Source organism: Pseudorca crassidens, chromosome 1, assembly GCF_039906515.1.
Source record: "Pseudorca crassidens isolate mPseCra1 chromosome 1, mPseCra1.hap1, whole genome shotgun sequence".
Taxonomy (NCBI): Eukaryota; Metazoa; Chordata; class Mammalia; order Artiodactyla; family Delphinidae; genus Pseudorca; species Pseudorca crassidens.
The window spans coordinates 25993610-26012211 of record NC_090296.1 but is presented as its reverse complement, the minus strand read 5'-3'; the positions used below and the strand labels follow the sequence as shown (position 1 = coordinate 26012211).

At 39.7% G+C, this 18602-nt stretch overlaps 2 protein-coding genes across 4 annotated transcripts in view; one reads left to right on the top strand and one right to left on the bottom strand.

Moving 5' to 3' along the window:
* SPTLC2 (serine palmitoyltransferase long chain base subunit 2) overlaps positions 1-18602 on the bottom strand; it is a 117914-nt gene that overhangs the window by 42817 nt on the left and 56495 nt on the right. Inside the window, exon 10 of one of the 3 annotated variants that reach the window (XM_067729245.1) lies at positions 2742-2782. The exons of the other annotated variants lie outside the window; for them this stretch is intronic. Within the exon in view, the coding sequence (XP_067585346.1) occupies positions 2742-2782 (41 nt within the window). The remainder of the gene's footprint in view (positions 1-2741; positions 2783-18602) is intronic. 3 annotated transcript variants of the gene reach the window in all.
* LOC137206812 (small ubiquitin-related modifier 1-like) lies at positions 429-852 on the top strand. The gene has a single exon (XM_067705922.1). It carries the CDS (start codon positions 508-510, stop codon positions 850-852), a length of 345 nt encoding a protein of 114 aa, XP_067562023.1. The 5' UTR covers positions 429-507.

Below are 18602 nucleotides of genomic sequence, written 5' to 3'. Positions count from 1 at the left end.
CACAATCCCCAGTACTATCATTTGAAGTATAAGCATGGAATTGGAAAGAATACTAACCCATGTAATTACTGTACTTCACTTAAATGGTTTTGGTTATAAAGAAGAGATAAGAACCACTCCCCACATCAAATATAAAAATGACTAAGTACTTCTTTTATCCTTTATCAACTGCAAAAACAAACAGCTCTCCAGGACCCGGGAACAGAGCACCCTGTCACTGATGGGGTGTTGTTCAGGAAAAACTGAATGGGAGACATTACTCAAAATCACATATAGCAGCAAATATCTTAGAATAAAAAATCTTGTAGCCATGCTCTCTATATATCCCCACAAGAGCAGGCAGGCTTCCTAAATAATTAAAAACTGAACAAGTAGGAGGCATAGCAGAAGTCCCTCCAGCCATAGTGTTGTGTTGTGGGGAAGAGACGGATTTGTAAATCCTAGAGCAAGGTTCTGCCTACCCGAGGCCACTGCTGGGTGGAGACCCTGGGGGAAGCCACTGTCACCATGTCTGACCAGGAGGCAAAACCTTCAACTGAGGACTTGGGGGATAAGAAGGAAGGAGAGAACACTAAACTCAAAGTCATCAGACAGGATAGCAGTGAGATTCACTTCAAGGTGAAAATGATGACGCATCACAAGAAACTCAAAGAATCATACTGTCAAAGACAGGGAGTTCCCATGAATTCACTCAGGTTTCTCTTTGAAGGTCAGAGAATTGCTGACACTCACACTCCAAAAGAACTGGGAATGGAGGAAGAAGATGTGATTGAAGTTTATCAGAAACAAATGGGGGCATTCAATGGTTTAGATTTTTTTATTCTTCTCCCTCAATCCTTTTTTTATTTTTAAAAATAGTTCTGGGCACTTAAAAAAAAAAAAAATAGTTCTGGGCTTCCCTGGTGGCGCAGTGGTTGAGAGTCCACCTGCCGATGCAGGGGACACGGGTTCGTGCCCCGGTCTGGGAGGATCCTGCGTGCCTCAGAGCGGCTGGGCCCGTGAGCCACGGCCGCTGAGCCTGCGCGTCCGGAGCCTGTGCTCCACAACGGGAGAGACGACGACAGTGAGAGGCCCGCGTACCGCAAAAAAAAAAAAAAAAAAAAAAGTTCTTTTGTAATGTAGTGTTCAAAACAGAATTGAAAACTGGCACCGCATCTCTTTAAAACATCTGGTAATTTGAATTCTAGTGCCCATTATTCATTACTGTTTGTTTTCACTGTGCTGATTTTGGTGATCAAACCTCAGCCCCCTTCATATTGCCCTCTCCTTTTTAAAAATTACATGTGTGCACAGAGAGGCCGCCTTTTCCAGGACTGTGCATTTGCACGCTTGTGATAAATAACAGCGACTAATGCGAGTGTTCATAATGACTTTCCAATTGGCCCTGAAGTTCTAGCATGTGATTGCTTCACTCCTGGACTGTGACTTTCAGTGGGAGATGGAAGTTTTTCAGAGAACTGAACTGTGGAAAAATGCCCTTTCCTTAACTTAAAGCTACTTTTAAAATCTGAGGGTCTGGACCAAAAGAACAGGAATATCAGGTTGGAGTCAAGATGACAGAGGTGGTGAGAATAATGACTAACTCCAAAGATGGCTTCACTGCAGAGAAAGCATTTTAAGATGAAAGAAAAACCTTGCTTGAGGGGCTTCCCTGCTGGTGCAGTGGTTAAGAATCCGCCTGCCAATGCAGGGGACATGAGTTCAAGCCCTGGTCAGAGAAGATCCCACATGCCGTGGAGCAACTAAGCCCGAGCACCACAACTACTGAGGCTACGCTCTAGAGCCTGCGAGCCACAACTACTGAGCCTGTGTGCCACAACTACTGAAGCCCGCCCGCCTAGAGCCCGTGCTCTGCAACAAGAGAAGCCACTGCAATGGGAAGCCCGCGCACCGCAACGAAGAGTAGCCCCCGCTCGCCGCAACTAGAGAAAGCCCGTGCACAGCAACAAAGACCCAGTGCAGCCAAAAATAAGCTAAATAAATAAAAAATTAAAAAAAAAAAAGAAAACAAAAAAAAAACCTTGCTTGAAGATCCCAGAAAAGTTCTACTTTTCATTAGCAGTTAAAGTTATTCATGCAGAAGTGTATACAACAGATCATTGCTCTTTTTGGTACTTTTTGGCCTGGGATATGGGTTTTAAATGGACACTGTCTGTACCAGCTTCATTAAAATAAACAAAATATTTGTTTAAAAAAACTGAATAAGTAAAGGTAACAGTGGGGGGAAAAAAACCTTTTCTACAAGTAGTAGCAAATATTTGGTACTTGTTAAAATTTTGATACTTTTTGCTTATTTTATGAATCTTACAAATGTATAGATACTGAAGTTGATTTTCATGCCAACAGAAATATATTGATAATTAACAAGGTTAAACCATGAAGGAACTTCTACTTCATGATATATATATTTTTCACATTTAGATGATACCGTAGTTTGTGAGTTGGGCAGAAGAGGGATTAATCCTTAACTAGGTCCTAAAGTTTTCTTCGTTAAAGAATCAGTCTCTTCTTCATTCATCTTTCTAAATCATCAGTAGTCACTCTCTTTGAACAGCTCTAAAGTGAGGGGGCAAAGCAGCAGACAACGCTCTCAACTCTCACCACAGCACTTTCTAGATCAATAAATTATGTACTTGTCACAAGTATCCAGTCAGGATGCATCATGAAGAGCAGCAACTCATGGCCTCCTGGAAGGAGCAAGAGAGACAAAAGAATGCCAGCAAACACACAAATCAACTGACCTTTATGGTCATCCTTAGTTCTTTAACTTCTACATGAACACCTGCAGAGATGTAGATGAAAATTAACATCATTATATCTAAAAATATCTTAAAATACCAAAAGGGACTGGAGAAGGAAGTAGTGGTGGAAGAGAGAATAGAGCATAGGATGTAAAAAAAACATCAATGAAGCTATTTTTAAAACCACACTATGCTGGAACTTGAATTTATCTATTCATGTTTTTCACATGACCTCAGACAAAGAAGAATAAAGTATCCTATTTAAAAAATGTTACCTTGGGACTTCCCTGGTGGTGCAGTGGTTAAGAATCCACCTGCCGGGGCTTCCCTGGTGGTACAGTGGTTGAGAGTCCACCTGCCGATGCAGGGGATACGGGTTCGTGCCCTGGTCCGGGAAGATCCCACATGACGCGGAGCGGCTGGGCCCGTGAGCCACAACTACTGAGCCTGTGCTCTAGAGCCTGCAAGCCACAACTACTGAGCCCACGTGACACAACTACTGAAGCCCGCACACCTAGAGCCCATGCTCTGCAACAAGAGAAGCCACCACAATGAGAAGACCGTCCACTGCAACAGAGTAGCCCCCGCTAGCCGCAACTAGAGAAAGCCCGTGCGCAGTAATGAAGACCCAATGCAGCCAAAAGTAAAAATAAATAAATTTATTAAATAAATAAAATAAAAATAAAAATGTTACCTAAAACAAAAGTAAAAGAAATATTAGCTGAAAGGCAGGGCAGACTGACTTTAATAACATTTAAGTCCCAATTAAATGGCACTAGACAATCTTCCCGTTAGGCTCTTAAGAGTTCCAGGGAACAGAGGAAAATAAATGTACCTTTCTGCTCCAGTGAACAGTCTTGTAAAAAGGATATTTATAAGGGACTTTCAGGAAGCAAGAGTTCAGTAACTTTGGAACACTGAAGCAAAATGAGTGGGAACTAGGTTTACCATCTTCTAGACACAGCCCCTGTTTTGCTAGACCGTCAACAAATATCAAAGTGCTCAGCTTGGGCAATTGTTAAGTTAATGATCATCAAAGGAGACAGCCCGCCCCTCCCTACCCTAGGGATACTGTTCTAAAGCAGCCCTTTGGTTCTTCATCTCCCTACAAGAATGCATACAAGTATTTGAATCTACTCTCCCATTATTACTACTGCTATTTCTCTCCCCAACAGCTAGAGCAGCTCCTTAACACCAAGCACTGCACAGTGAATTCCTGTCACAAGCACTTGTTTATCACCCTGTCCCTAGTAGTAGTTTAATCCTTTAATTAGTTTTAATGCCCCAAACTAGGATTTCCTGAGGACTGCCACAGGATGTGCAACAAGCAGCAGGGGCCAAGGCTTTAAGTTGTTGATTCAAAATCATCAAGAATTTTTAAAAATGGTTGCTAATGCAGAGCCAGAAACAGGGCCCTAAACAAAAGGAAGAAAAGAGGCCAAGTGCCTCTGAAAAATTAAGGAACTGAGTTTTAAAGGGTGCCAGCTCACAATTAGGACAGAAAGGCTTAATTTGTCCAGACTGTCCTACTGTCCTCCTTTGGTACTGGAACATATTACAAGCTACTTTTAGACAGAAAGGAAGGGATGAGGAAATATGCGTACTGTGGTCAAGCACCCACGGACAGATGAAGAGGGTTAGCAAATACAGCAATCACTGGTGAAAGCGAGGCTTGGAATTAAACTAGTTTCAGAGGTAGAAGGCAAGGCAATAAGTAAGAATTTCACAAAACTGATTAGTATTGAACATTTAAAAAAAGAGTACATAGTGAGCAAGGCCTTTTGTAGGTTACGTACAAAATTTGAGAATCTGAATTAATAGGCTATAAAAAATACAAGTAGCATTAAAAAAAAAATAAAACAAAGTAATTCCAACCATCCTTAAGAGACCTGAACATAGGTCTCTGAATCCTTACTTGTCTCTTTTCCCTCTCCTAATTTGTTCTAACTTCACCTATGCCACTGATTCATTCAGCAAGGACCACCAGCTCTTTAGAAGGAAGCATCAATGCATTTAGATTTCCAAAAACAATGAAAATTGGCAACTTAACATCACCACCAAACTCCTGTTCCACAGGCCAATATTTCCCTTATTTTTCTTTTAAAAGAAACAGATCAAATATCTTGTCTTCCAATTTCCTTTCTTTTCCCCAATTATCACCAATCAGTAGAGTGGCTTTTGGTTCTCATTGATGTAAACGAGCTCAAGAAAAAAAGAGAGAGAATCCTCAAATCTCTTAAAAGTTAGTTTGCATTATTAATTGAGATTTTATTTAAAATGCATAGTCTAAGGCCTTTGTCCACCAAGACTCATGGTCTGGTGAAACAGACTCGAATCCTCATTTTTAACAAGCTCTATAACTGTGGTGCTCAACCCTGGCTGCACATTAGAATCATGTGCTTTTAAATAACATCCTGCAGGAGCCTCACCCCCAGATAGTCATGGGTCTGCAAAGGGGCGTGACACTGGCATTATTACTAATTTTTAAGCTTTCCTGTGTGTGACCAAGGTTAGGAACCACCATACTATAAGTAACTTTGACGCAGGTGGTCCATGGACAAAGTTTGAGAACAGGGGCTTAAAAGAGTACACCTTAATGAGATCCTTCTGAAACTCATTCCACGTATCTACGTCAACGTAGATAGCAGGCAGATACAAGTATTTAGATAATTTATTTTTTCTAAACCACAGGTGACAATTAAAAAAAAAAAATCAGGGCTTCCCTGGTGGCGCAGTGGTTGAGAGTCCGCCTGCCGATGCAGGGGACACGGGTTCGTGCCCCGGTCCGGGAAGATCCCACATGCTGCAGAGCAGCTGAGCCCGTGAGCCGTGGCCACTGGGCCTGCGCGTCCGGAGTCTGTGCTCCGCAACGGGAGAGGCCACAGCAGTGAGAGGCCCGCGTACCGCAAAAAAAAAAATCAAATGCTCTTCAAAAAGCTCTCAAATCTTAAGGAAAGCCTTAAGGAGGATATCTGTTCTTAACTGAGAAGAGTCCATCTATCTTGTCACTTATTTATACATATTAAGTATTCCTGTGGCAATAAACTGCAATAAAGTTGATGAAAATCTAGGATCAAGTCTCCTAGATAAAGCCCTCAAAAATAATTCTGGGGGGGCTTCCCTGGTGGCGCAGTGGTTGAGAGTCCGCCTGCCGATGCAGGGGACACGGGTTCGTGCCGCGGTCTGGGACGATCCCACATGCTGCAGAGCAGTTGGGTCTGTGAGCCATGGCCGCTGAGCCTGCGTGTCCAGAGCCTGTGCTCTGCAACGGGAGAGGCCACAACAGTGAGAGGCCTGCATAATGCAAAAAAAAAAAAAATAAATAATAATAATAATAATTCTGGGGGAGGGACTTCCCTGGCGGTCCAGAGGTTAAGACTCTGTGCTTCCACCGCAGGGGTCACAGGTTTGATCCCTGGTCAGGGAACTAAGACCCCACATGCTGCACAGTGCAGCCAAAATTAAATAAAAGAAAAGACAAATAAAAAAATAATTTTTGGGGAAAAAAAGCAATTCCAACTGTGTTAATATTGAGAAAGGGACTTCCCTGGTGGCACAATGGTTAAGACTCTGTGCTCCCAATGCCTGGAGCCCAGGTTCGATCCCTGGTCAGGGAACTAGATCCCACATGCATGCCACAACTAAGGAGCCCATGAGCTGCAAGTAAGGAGCCCGTCTGCTGCAACTAAGACCCGGCACAACTAAATAAATAAATAAAATAAATATTAAAAAAGAAAAGATTGAGAAAGTTATTCCTCTTCAACAAACAAAACAGAGACTGGGCTATAAAGCTGACAAATTATAAGTGATGAGAAGAAATGGTCATTCATCTCACCCAAACAGTAAATGAACAAATCAAATCATGGAAAAAAATCTTTAAAATTAATTTTATTATGAAATAAAACTAAGGTAGTTCACCCACTTCAATCTTAAAAAAATAATAATAATGTGATTCACAGTAGTTTAATTAAGAGTTTAGTTCCCTTATATCATCTTACCACATCTTCTCCAATATGAGGGGCATCGACTTTGGGGCTCCTTTCCTGTCCAAGGGGAACATCCTCAAACTCCTTATTTATGTTGTGCATTAATAACAACATTCTACTAAATGAACAAGTCTACATTTGCTCAAAGGTTAGCTTCCAGCCTGCTGCCTGTGGGCATCTTAACAGCCAGCTTAAAACAAACTCTGAAACAAGATGCAAAAGGAGAGACCACTCTTGTGGCAAGAAATTTTTATTAGCACTTGGATTTGAAAGAAATAAATGGGAGTGGAAGAAGTAATAGACAGACCGTGCTACAAAAGCTCTTGAGTATTCAGGATAGATTTCTGAAGCAGAGAGGGAGGTTAAAGGGGTTACTGATCCATGGAGAGGAAAGAGGTAGGCTTTCATTTGTAGGGGCGATTACTCACAACTAAACTTAGCTGTTTTTTTGAAAATTCGCAGACAAGAAATCAGAAAATTAAAAATAGATTATGAAGTGGATGGAGTTCAGGAAAGCCACATTCTACTTGAAGACAAAATATTGAGAAAACTTATCTTGTGTGTGAGCTCAATTTTCTCTACCTGTAAAGTGGTTATACTGCTTGCTGATTTCAGAAGGCTTTAGCCATTCGTTAAAAAGCCCTTTTTGCTAGGTAATAAAGAGGCTACTTTACAGAAAGAAAATCTTTTTCTTTGATTGCTGGTAATTTACTAAAGTGATATATATTCCATAGGAAAAATCCATTTAGATAGAAAAATTAGTAAGAAACATAAAATCAATAAGATCTGAATTTGCTTCAAATAATTAGCTGGATTTAAGGAAGTTTAAGAGGGTTTTCTGGGGGTGGGGGTGAGGGAGGAGGAGAAGGAAGGAGGGAAAACAAGAAAAGGGGAAGCTGAAACAAAGAAGAATTTATTTGTGGCTCTGAAACCAGTCCTTTCTGGAATCTTACCCCTACCACTAGACTATACGCATTTTCAAAGGCAAGGATCATGTATTGTTCAACTCTGTACCCCTCAACAGCATACCCACCACAGGATACAGAGCAAGTGCTTGAGAAATGTTTGATAAATGAAGAATTAAATATTTCTCAACAGTGTTCTAGGCTGTAAGTTACAAGAAAGGAGGGATCTAATCTACTCTCCAGCATTAGATATACTGCTAAACTGTACTGTGGCTAAGAATTAAACTGTGTTCTCTAGAAAACTTGATTTTTACTTAGATGAATCTCTAATAGTGAAATAAACAAATTACATAAAAGCAGATACATAATAATAAAGAAAAAAGTGGAACCCAAATATTCCTAGGCTCAGAAAGCATAGGGATTGGAAAGAAGGGTACCCAGGTTCAACCAAATGAAAAGCCTGCCTGCCAAAGGTAACGAGCGGATGTCAGCACCCCCTCTCCAGAAGCAGGAAATTCTCTTTATGACCACTCCCACCGCCACCCTCTCTCAAGACTGTTTTCTTTAAGGGTTCTGCCCCCTCAGCATGGGGATCCTGGAATGCTTTTAAAAAAAAAAAAAAGTTTTAAAAAAAGGATGGGCAGAGAATCTGAATAGAAATTTACAAAAAAAGCTTCTCAGTTCTAATTAGCTTTTGACAGTTCTTGGGATTCTCAAGGTGATCATTTAACACCTCATTAACAAGTCTATTATAGGAATTAATTCAAATGAGCCAAACCGAATTTTAATTAAACCTCTATCTGCCCAAGGTATTCTTTTTCTTCCTCCTATGCCAACAGCCACCTGAATGAGCTCTCAGTTCCCTTCAATACTAAGAAGTACAAAAAGTGCAGTTTTCTACAAAGAAAGTTATTTCTGTCATCATATTAAAATTTATCTAGTAAAATGTACCTATCTAGTTTATTTTGTTCCACAATTTGGCCATTCTGGCTTAACATTCAAGTATACAAGCAACGTACTTTAAGAACCCATCCATTTTCTAATATTTCTCGATCATGTGTGTGTTCATTCATTCACCAAATTTATCAAAAGGCTACTAGATTTCAGACACTAAGCTAGGTGCTGTGCTTGTTATTAACTACATCTTTGGACAGAAATAAAATACATCAAAACACAACTCTGGAAAATGGAAAAGCGCAATTTTAGTTCCTTTGGTCAGACATTTTGCCTTGATTCATAAATAGATCTTACAGCTAAATTTCTATTACTGGACGTGGATTAGTGACGTGTGAAGTAAAATCTAGAATTTCAAATGTCTTGTGTAATTTGTCAGAATTTCCTAGGTCTCATTTTTTTCTACTCACCAGCCTGTTCTAACTCAGTATGTCTACTCAAGGTACAAACACAATTCCTAACCACTGTTATCTTAGGTAAGACAGCTCTTAGGTGGTTCCTAGGCAAGACGGCTCTCAGTATCTACCCATCACTGTAGTCACATGGCCCTCTCTTCTTTGAGAAAAGGATAGGAATTGGAGGGGAAATGTGGAAAAGATTGGGAGAAAGAAGAAAGGAGTGCTTACAAAGTAGGGTAGGGAAAGGATCTCAACTGCCCCTGCATGCTGCAGCTTTTCTGAAGGCTCTACACTCTCATCACCGAAGAATAACAAGTCTTCCCACAAAAAAGATGAAAACATTTATCAATAATCAACCACAGACTATTTGTGTGTATGTTTAAGGCTTACTTTCAAACTCATCTTAGGCAGGATTTACTTTCATGTAAGTTATTAATGTACTCTGGAGTCTAAAACAAAAAAAGTTTTAAATAGAAAAGTAACATATTCAATCTGGTAAAATAAAATTCTAATAGTACAGAAAATTATTAAAAAAAAAAAAAAGAAGTTGCCCTCCTCCACCCAGCCACCTCCATTCCCACTCCCAGCAAGAAGTTCCAGGCTCTGTTTCTGGCTCTCTTCGTGGCTAGTACCAAAATGCTGAATAATAAACTTACACCTCTGCTGCCTCTTCCGTCAACCCTGGATGGTGCTTAGATAAGGCATCTGTACTCCTACTTTCCATGTTTCCTCCACTAATCACCACCACTTTTTGTAATACTACTATTTTAAAATTCTTCTAGTGGCTAGTTATCTTTATAAATTTAAAGACTATTTCTTTCTTTTTTCTTTTTTTTGGCTGTGCTGCGTGGCTTGCAGAATCTTAGCTCCCCAACCAGGGACTGAACCCAGGTCACAGAAGTGAAAGCACCGAGTCCTAACCACTGGACTGCCAAGGAGTTCCCTAAAGACTATTTCGTAATTTCAAAATGTGTTGTTTATAAACTTAAGACGGTATCTACTGACTCTGAAGAGAAAAAATAAAGTATGAATACTAATAAGATACACAGGACTCAAACTTAATTCATTCAGGACAAACCCAAAAATTATTAGACATGCTGAATGTGGCAATAATAAACTTCATATACTCACTGGAATTATGCTATTATTAGCCAATTAGCGACATGTTAAAGAGAAAAAAATCAAAATTCAGTAACATAAAATACTTGAGATATACAGTCAAAATTACAATGAGGGGGGGCAATAGAGGGGTGAGGGGTGGGAGGCACAAACTATTGGGTGTAAGATAGGCTGAAGAATGTAGGGTACAACACAGGGAATATAGCCAACATTTAGTAATAAGTGTAAATGGAAAGTAACCTTTAAAAATTGTTTAAGAAGTTAAAGATTTTTTAAATAAAAAAATCTTATTTACATTTAAAAAATTGCATGAAAAGGCTTAGAGAATTGCAATGAAAAGGCTTAGAGATTTCATTATATGTTCAGTATTTTAGGACTGGGACAACAATTGTAACATCTATCATATAAGTCTATTGATTGACTTACACACTTTGAAGAAAACATTGTGTTCAAACATTAAGCACTGGCTCTGTGAGACAAAATTATAAATGTGAGATATAAAGTTGTGAAACATGGCTTTTGGAAGGAAAAAATGAATCAGCACAAAGGTGTCATAAAAGACAGCATTTCACTTTGCTGTGAAGAATGAACAGAATTTCGGTGACAGGAGGATGAGCATTCTGTCAGAAGCACCAAATTGGTTTAAATGAGGGTACAGGAAAAGATGGTTAAGCTAAAGTCAAACTATAGAGGATCTCAAACATCATATAAAGAATTGAACTTTATTCTGTAGGCAACTAGGAGTTACTAAAGACTGTTATTCTATATTTCGGCATCTTTAGGCAGACACCAACAGAAGCTGTATGTTAGGAAGATTAATAAGTGGTACAGGAAAGACTGGAGCAAGGAAAATGCAGTTATGAGTGGTGCAACTGTTTAAGGAACAGGGAGTCAGGGCCTGAAACAGTCATATGGCAGTGGGAATAAGCAGAAGTGACAGGCAGAATCAACAGATTTTGACTTAGACATGGGGAAATGTGGCTACAATTTCAGGCCTACATAACCTGAAGACAGTTACATATTTAGTTGAGAAGATGAAGAGAGGATACAATGAGAAAAAGCAGCATAATTTCTGTGCTGTTCCTGTTAAAGATACGTAGGCTGAATCTTAACCACGAGGAAACACTAGATGAACCCAAATTGAGGGATATTCTATATAATAACTGGCCTGTAATTGTTAAAAGTGTCAACGTCACAGAAGTCAAAGAAAGACCGAGGAACTGTGACTGAAGAAGAGTAAAGAGACGTGACAACTAAGTACAAAAGGTGACTCTAAACCACATCCACAGCCTCAGGATGCTAGTCTGAGGAACAGACAGTAATAATGTATCATTATCAGTTACTGAAATAATTAATAACATGTTCATATTAGTTAATTAAATAACATATTAGTGTAAATTTCTTGCTGTGGTCGGTTGTATTATAGTTCTGTAGGAAGTACACACTAAAGCATTTGGGATGATGGGGCTTCAGATCAGCAACTAACTCTCAACTGGTTCAGGAAAAAAGGTTTTTTGGGGGCTGTACTTCCAACTTTTATGTAAGCTTGTGATTGTTTTACGGATAAGAAAAAGATTTAAAAACATTATGATGAGGGGCTTCCATGGTGGTCCAGTGGTAAAGAATCCACCTTCCAATGAAGGGGATGTGGGTTCAATCCCTGGTTGGGGAACTAAGATCCCACATGCCTCGGGGCCACTAAGCCCACGCGCCACAACTAGGGAGTGTGCACGGCACAAACTACAGAGCCCATGCGCTCTGGAGCCCACGTGCCACAACTAGAGAGAAGCCCTCGTGCCGCAACGAAGAGCCCACGAGCCACAATGAAAGATCCTGCATGCCACAACTAAGACCCGACACAGCCAAAAATATAAATAAATAAGTAAATAAAATAAATATTAAAAAAAATTATGATGAGAAACATCAACTCTGCCATATGACTACAGGTCTACATCACAGAATTTAGGGACAAACATTTGAAATTATTGTGACTTTTTTTTCATAATTTTTAGTTCTCTTCCCCAGCCCCCAGTTCCTTAAAGCCAACAGGGAAAAGCAAGAACACCAAGGAAGATTAGAATGCTCCTGTTTTTCCCTACAATGTCCATTTGTTTCCAGAAGTTGCAGGAAGTTTCAAAAAATGAAATAATATATACATTTAAAAATAAAAGACAGGAAAGATGATCGTTGTACAGCAACAAGAGACGTGCACTACATATCCACAAGGGTCCATATTGGGCCAAGAAAGAAGAAAATAAATACTTTTGTAGATGTAATATATGAGCTCCTTAAGTTCCTAAACCAGTCTCAAAAATGAAATTGTGCCTCAAATTTATGATCATATATAAAATGCTAACAGCTCCAATAACAGAGTAGCTTAGAGAAGATATAAAAATTCATGATCTTAAAACACACACACACACACACACACACACACACACACACACACACACATACCTTTCAAACACTGTATGTTCAGAAAAGTGAATCTGAGTCTCAAAGGGGTAAGGGTGTGGTAATGAGATTAGAACCCATAGATGGTAGTGCAACTGGCCCAGGGAAAAAAGCAAACCAAAAAATACTGTGCTGCTCAAGATGGTGGACTAGAAGGACGTGTGCTCACTCCCTCTTGCGAAAGCACAGGAATCACAACTAACTGCTGAACAATCGCTGACAGGAAGACACTAGAACTCAACAAAAAAGATACCCCACATCCAAAGACAAAGGAGAAGCCACAATGAGACGGAAGGAGGGATGCAATCACACTAAAATCAAATCCTATAACTGCTGGGTTGGTGACTCACAAACTGGAGAACACTTATACCACATAAGTCCACCCACTGGAGTGAAGGTTCTGAGCCCCACATCACGCTTCCCAACCTGGGGTCTGGCAACGGGAGGAGGAATTCCTAGAGAATCAGATTTTGAAGGCTAGAGGGATCTGACTGCAGCACGTCAACAGGACTGGGGGAAACAGAGACTCTACTCTTGGAGGGCACACACAAAGTAGTGTGCACATCGGGACCCAGGGAAAGGAGCAGTGACCCCATAGGTAGGTCTGGAGACTGAACCAGACCTACCTACTAGTGTTGGAAGGTCTCCTGCAGAGGCGGGGGGTGGCTGTGGCTCACCACGGGGACAAGGACACTGGCAGCAGAAGTTCTGGGAAGTACTCCTTGGCGTGAGCCCTCCTAGAGTCTGCCACCAGCCCCACCAAAGAGCCGGGTAGGCTCCAGTGCTGGGTTGCCTCAGGCCAAACAACCAACAGGGAGGGAACCCAGCGCCACCCGTCAACAGACAAGCGGATTAAAGTTTTACTGAGCTCTGCCCTCCCCAGAGCAACACCCAGCTCTACCCGCCACCAGTCCCTCCCATCAGGAAGCTTGCACAAGGCTCTTGGATAGCCTCATCCACCAGAGGGCAGACAGTAGAAGCAAGCAGAACTACAATTCTGTAGCCCAAAGAACCAAAACTACATTCATAGAAAGACAGACAAAATGAAAAGGCAGAGGACTATGTACCAGATGAAGGAACAAGATAAAACCCCAGAAAAACACCTAAATGAAGTGGAGATAGGCAACATTCCAGAAAAAGAATTCAGAATAATGATAGTGAAGATGATCCAGGACCTTGGAAAAAGAATGGAGGCAAGGATCGAGAAGATGCAAGATATATTTAACAAAGACCTAGAAGAATTAAAGAACAAATACCTAGAAAAATAAAAGAACAAACAAACAGAGATAAACAATACAATAACTGAAATGAAAATTACACTAGAAGGAATCAATAGCAGAATAACTGAGGCAGAAGAACAGATAAGTGACCTGGAAGACAGAATGGTGGAATTCACTGCCCCGGAACAGAATAAAGAAAAAAGAATGAGGGCTTCCCTGGTGGCGCAGTGGTTGAGAGTCTGCCTGCCGAACCAGGGGACATGGGCTCGTGCCCTGGTCCAGGAAGATCCCACATGCCGCGGAGTGGCTGGGCCCATGAGCCATGGCTGCTGAGCCTGCGCGTCCAGAGCCTGTGCTCCGCAACGGGAGAGGCCACAACAGTGAGAGGCCCGCGTACCGCAAAAAAAAAAAGAAAAAAGAATGAAAAGAATGAAGACAGCCTAAGAGACCTCTGGGACAACATTAAAGGCAACAACATTTGCATTACAGGGGTTTTAGGAGGAGGGGAGAGAGAGAAAGGACCCGAGAATATATCTGAAGAGATTATAGTCAAAAACTTCCCTAACACGGGAAAGGAAATAGCCACCCAAGTCCAGGAAGCACAGAGAGTCCCAGGCAGGATAAACCCAAGGAGAAACACACTGAGACACACAGTAATCAACTTAACAAAAATTAAAGACAAAGAAAAATTACTGAAAGCAGCAAGGGTAAAATGACAAATAACATACAAGGGAGCTCCCATAAGGTTAACAGCTGATTTCTCAGCAGAAACTCTAAAAGCCGGAAGGGAATGACATGAAATATTTAAAGTGATGAAAGGGAAGAACCTACAACCAAGGTTACATTACCCGGCAAGTATCTCATTCAGATTCAACAGAGAAATCAAAAGCTTTACAGACAAGCAAAAGCTGAAAGAATTCAGCACCACCAAACCAGCTCTGCAACAAATGCTAAATGAATTTCTCTAAGTGGAAAACACAAGAGAAGAAGACCTACAAACACAAACCCATAACAATTAAGAAAATGGTAATAGGAACATACATGTCGATAATTACCTTAAATGTGAATGGATTAAATGCTCCAACCAAAACACACAGGCTTGCTGAATGGATACAAAAACAAGACCCAAATGTATGCTGTCTACAAGAGACCCACTTCAGACCTAGGGACACATACAGACTGAAAGTGAGGGGATGCAAATGGAAATCAAAAGAAGCTGGAGTAGCAATACTCGTATCAGATAAAATAGACTTTAAAAAAAAGACTGTTACAAGAGACAAGGAAGGACACTATATAATGATCAAGGGATCAATCCAAGAAGAAGATTTTACAATTATAAATACGTATGAGCAAACACAGAAGCACCTCAATACATAAGGCAAATGCTAACAGCTATAAAAGAGGAAATCAATGAAAACACAATAATAGTGGGGGACTTTAACACCTCACTTACTCTAGTGGACAGATCATCCAGACAGAAAATTAATAAGGAAACACAAACTTTAAATAACACAATAGGCCAGACAGATTTAATTGATATTAATAGGACATTCCATCCAAAAATAGCAGATTACACTTTCTTCTCAAGTGCGCACGGAACATTCTCCAGGATAGATCACATCTTGAGTCACAAATCAAGCCTCGGTAAATTTAAGAAAATTGAAATCATATCAAACATCTTTTCTGACAACGCTATGAGATTAGAAATTAATTACAGGGAAAAAAACATAAAAAACACAAACACATGGAGGCTAAACAATACATTATTAAATAACCAAGAGATCACTGAAGAAATCAAAGAGGAAATCAAAAAATAACTAGAGAGAAGTGGCAACGAAAACACGACAATCCAAAACCTATGGGATGCAGCAAAAGCAATTCTAAGAAAAGTTTATAGTTATACAATCCTACCTCAAGAAACCAGAAAAATCTCAGATAAACAATCTAACCTTACACCTAGAAGAAATAGAGAAAGAAGAACAAACAAAACCCAAAGTTAGTAGAGGGAAAGAAATCATAAAGATCAGAGCAGAAATAAATGAAATAGAAACAAAGAAAACAGTAGCAAACATCAATAAAACGAAAAGCTGGTTCTTTGAGAAGATAAACAAAACTGATAAACCTTTAGCCAGACTCATCAAGAAAAAGAGGGAGAGGACTCAAATCAATAAAATTGGAAATGAAAAAGGAGAAATTACAATGGACACTGCAGAAACAGAAAGCATCATTAAGAGACCACTACAAGCAACTCTATGCCAATAAAATGGACAACCTGGAAGAAATGGACAAATTCTTAGAAAGATACGTATAACCTTCCAAGACTGAACCAGGAAGAAACAGAAAATATGAACAGACCAATCACAAGTAATGAAATTGAAACTGTGATCAAAAATCTTCCAACAAACAAAAGTCCAGGACCACATGGCTTTACAGGTGAATTCTATCAAACATTTAGAGAAGAGCTAACACCCACGCTTCTCAAACTGTTCCAAAAAACTGCAAAGGAAGGAACACTCCCAAACTCATTCTATGAGGCCACCAACACCCTGATACCAAAACCAGACAGAGATACTACAGAAAAAGAAAATTACAGGCCAATATCACTGATGAACATAGATGCAAAAGTCCTCAACAAAATAGTAGCAAACAGAATCCAACAGCATATTAAAAGGATCGTACACCATGATCAAGTGGGGTTTATCTCAGGAATGCAAGGATTCTTCAATATACACCAATCAATCAATATGATATACCATATAAACAAATTGAAGGAGAAAAACCATATGATCATCTCAATAGATGCAGAAAAAGATTTTGACAAAATTCAATACCCATTTATGATAAAAACTCTCCAGAAAGTGGGCATAGAGGGAACCTACCTCAACATAATAAAGGCCACATACGACAAACCCACAGTAAACATCATTCTCAATGGTGAAAAACTGAAAGCATTTCCTCTAAGATCAGGAACAAGACAAGGATGCCCACTCTTGCCACTATTATTCAACAGTTTTGCAAGTTCTAGCCATGGCAATCAGAGAAGAAAAAGAAATAAAAGGAATACAAATTGGAAAAGAAGTAAAACTGTCACTGTTTGCAGATGACATGATATTATACACAGAGAATCCTAAAGATGCCACCAGTAAACTACTAGAGCTAATCAATAAATTTGGTAAAGTTGCAGGATACAAAATTAATGCACAGAAATCTCTCGCATTCCTATACACTAACAACAAGAGATCAGAAAGAGAAATTAAGGAAACAACCCTATTCACCATTGCAACAAAAAGAATAAAATGCCTAGGAATAAACCTACCTAAGGAGGTAAAAGACCTGTACTCAGAAAACTATAAGACACTGATGAAGGAAATCAAAGATGACACAAACACATGGAGAGATATACCATGTTCTTGGATTGGAAGAATCAATATTGTAAAAATGACTATACTACCCAAAGCAATCTACAGATGCAATGCAATCCCTATCAAATTACCAATGACATTTTTTACAGAACTAGAACAAAAAATCTTAAAATCTGTATGGACACAAAAGACCCCGAATAGCCAAAGCAGTCTTGAGGGAAAAAAACGGAGCTGGAGGAATCAGACTCCCTGACTTCAGACTACACTACAAAGCTACAAAATCAAGACAATATGGTATTGGCACAAAAACAGAAACATAGATCAATGGAACAAGATAGAAAGCCCAGAGATAAACCCACACACCTGTGGTCAACTAATCTGTGACAAAGGAGGCAAGGATATACAGAGAAAAAACAGTCTCTTCAATAAGTGGTGCTGGGAAAACTGGACAGCTACATGTAAAAAGAATGAAATTAGAACACTTCCTAACACCATACACAAAAATAAATTCAAAATGGATTAGAGACCTAAATGTAATACCAGACACTATAAAACTCTTAGAGGAAAACATAGGAAGAACACTCTTTGACATAAATCACAGCAAGATCTTTTTTGACCCACCTCCTAGACTAATGGAAATAAAAACAAAAATAAACAAATGGGATCTAATGAAACGTAAAAGGTTTTGCACAGCAAAGGAAACTATAAACAAAACGAAAAGACAACCTTCAGAACAGGAGAAAATATTTGCAAACGAATCAACAGACAAAGGATTAATCTCCAAAATATGTAAACCGCTCATGCAGCTCAATATTAAGAAAAAACAAACAACCCAATCAAAAAATGGGCAGAAGACCTAAATAGACATGTCTCCAAAGAAGACATACAGATGGCCACGAGGCACATGAAAAGCTGCTCAACATCACTAATTATAAGAGAAATGCAATCAAAACTACAATGAGGTATCACCTCACACCGGTCAGAATGGGCATCATCAGAAAATCTACAAACAACAAATGCTGGAGAGGGTGTGGAGAAAAGAAAAACCCTCTTGCACTGTTGGTGGGAATGTAAATTGATACAGCCACTATGGAGAACAGTATGGAGGTTCCTTAAAAAACGAAAAATAGAATTACCATATGACCCAGCAATCCCACTGCTGGGCATATACCTAGAGAAAGCCATAATTCAAAAAGACACATGCACCCCACTGTTCACTGCAGCACTATTTACAATAGCCAGGTCATGGGTGCAACTTAAATGCCCATCGACAGATGAATGGATAAAGGAGATGTGGTACATATACACAATGGAATATTACTCAGCCATAAAAAGGAACAAAAATTGGGTCATTTGTAGAGACATGGATGGACTTAGAGACTGTCATACAGAGTGAAGTAAGCTAGAAAGAGAAAAAACAAATATCGTATATTAACACATATATGTGGAATTTAGAAAAATGG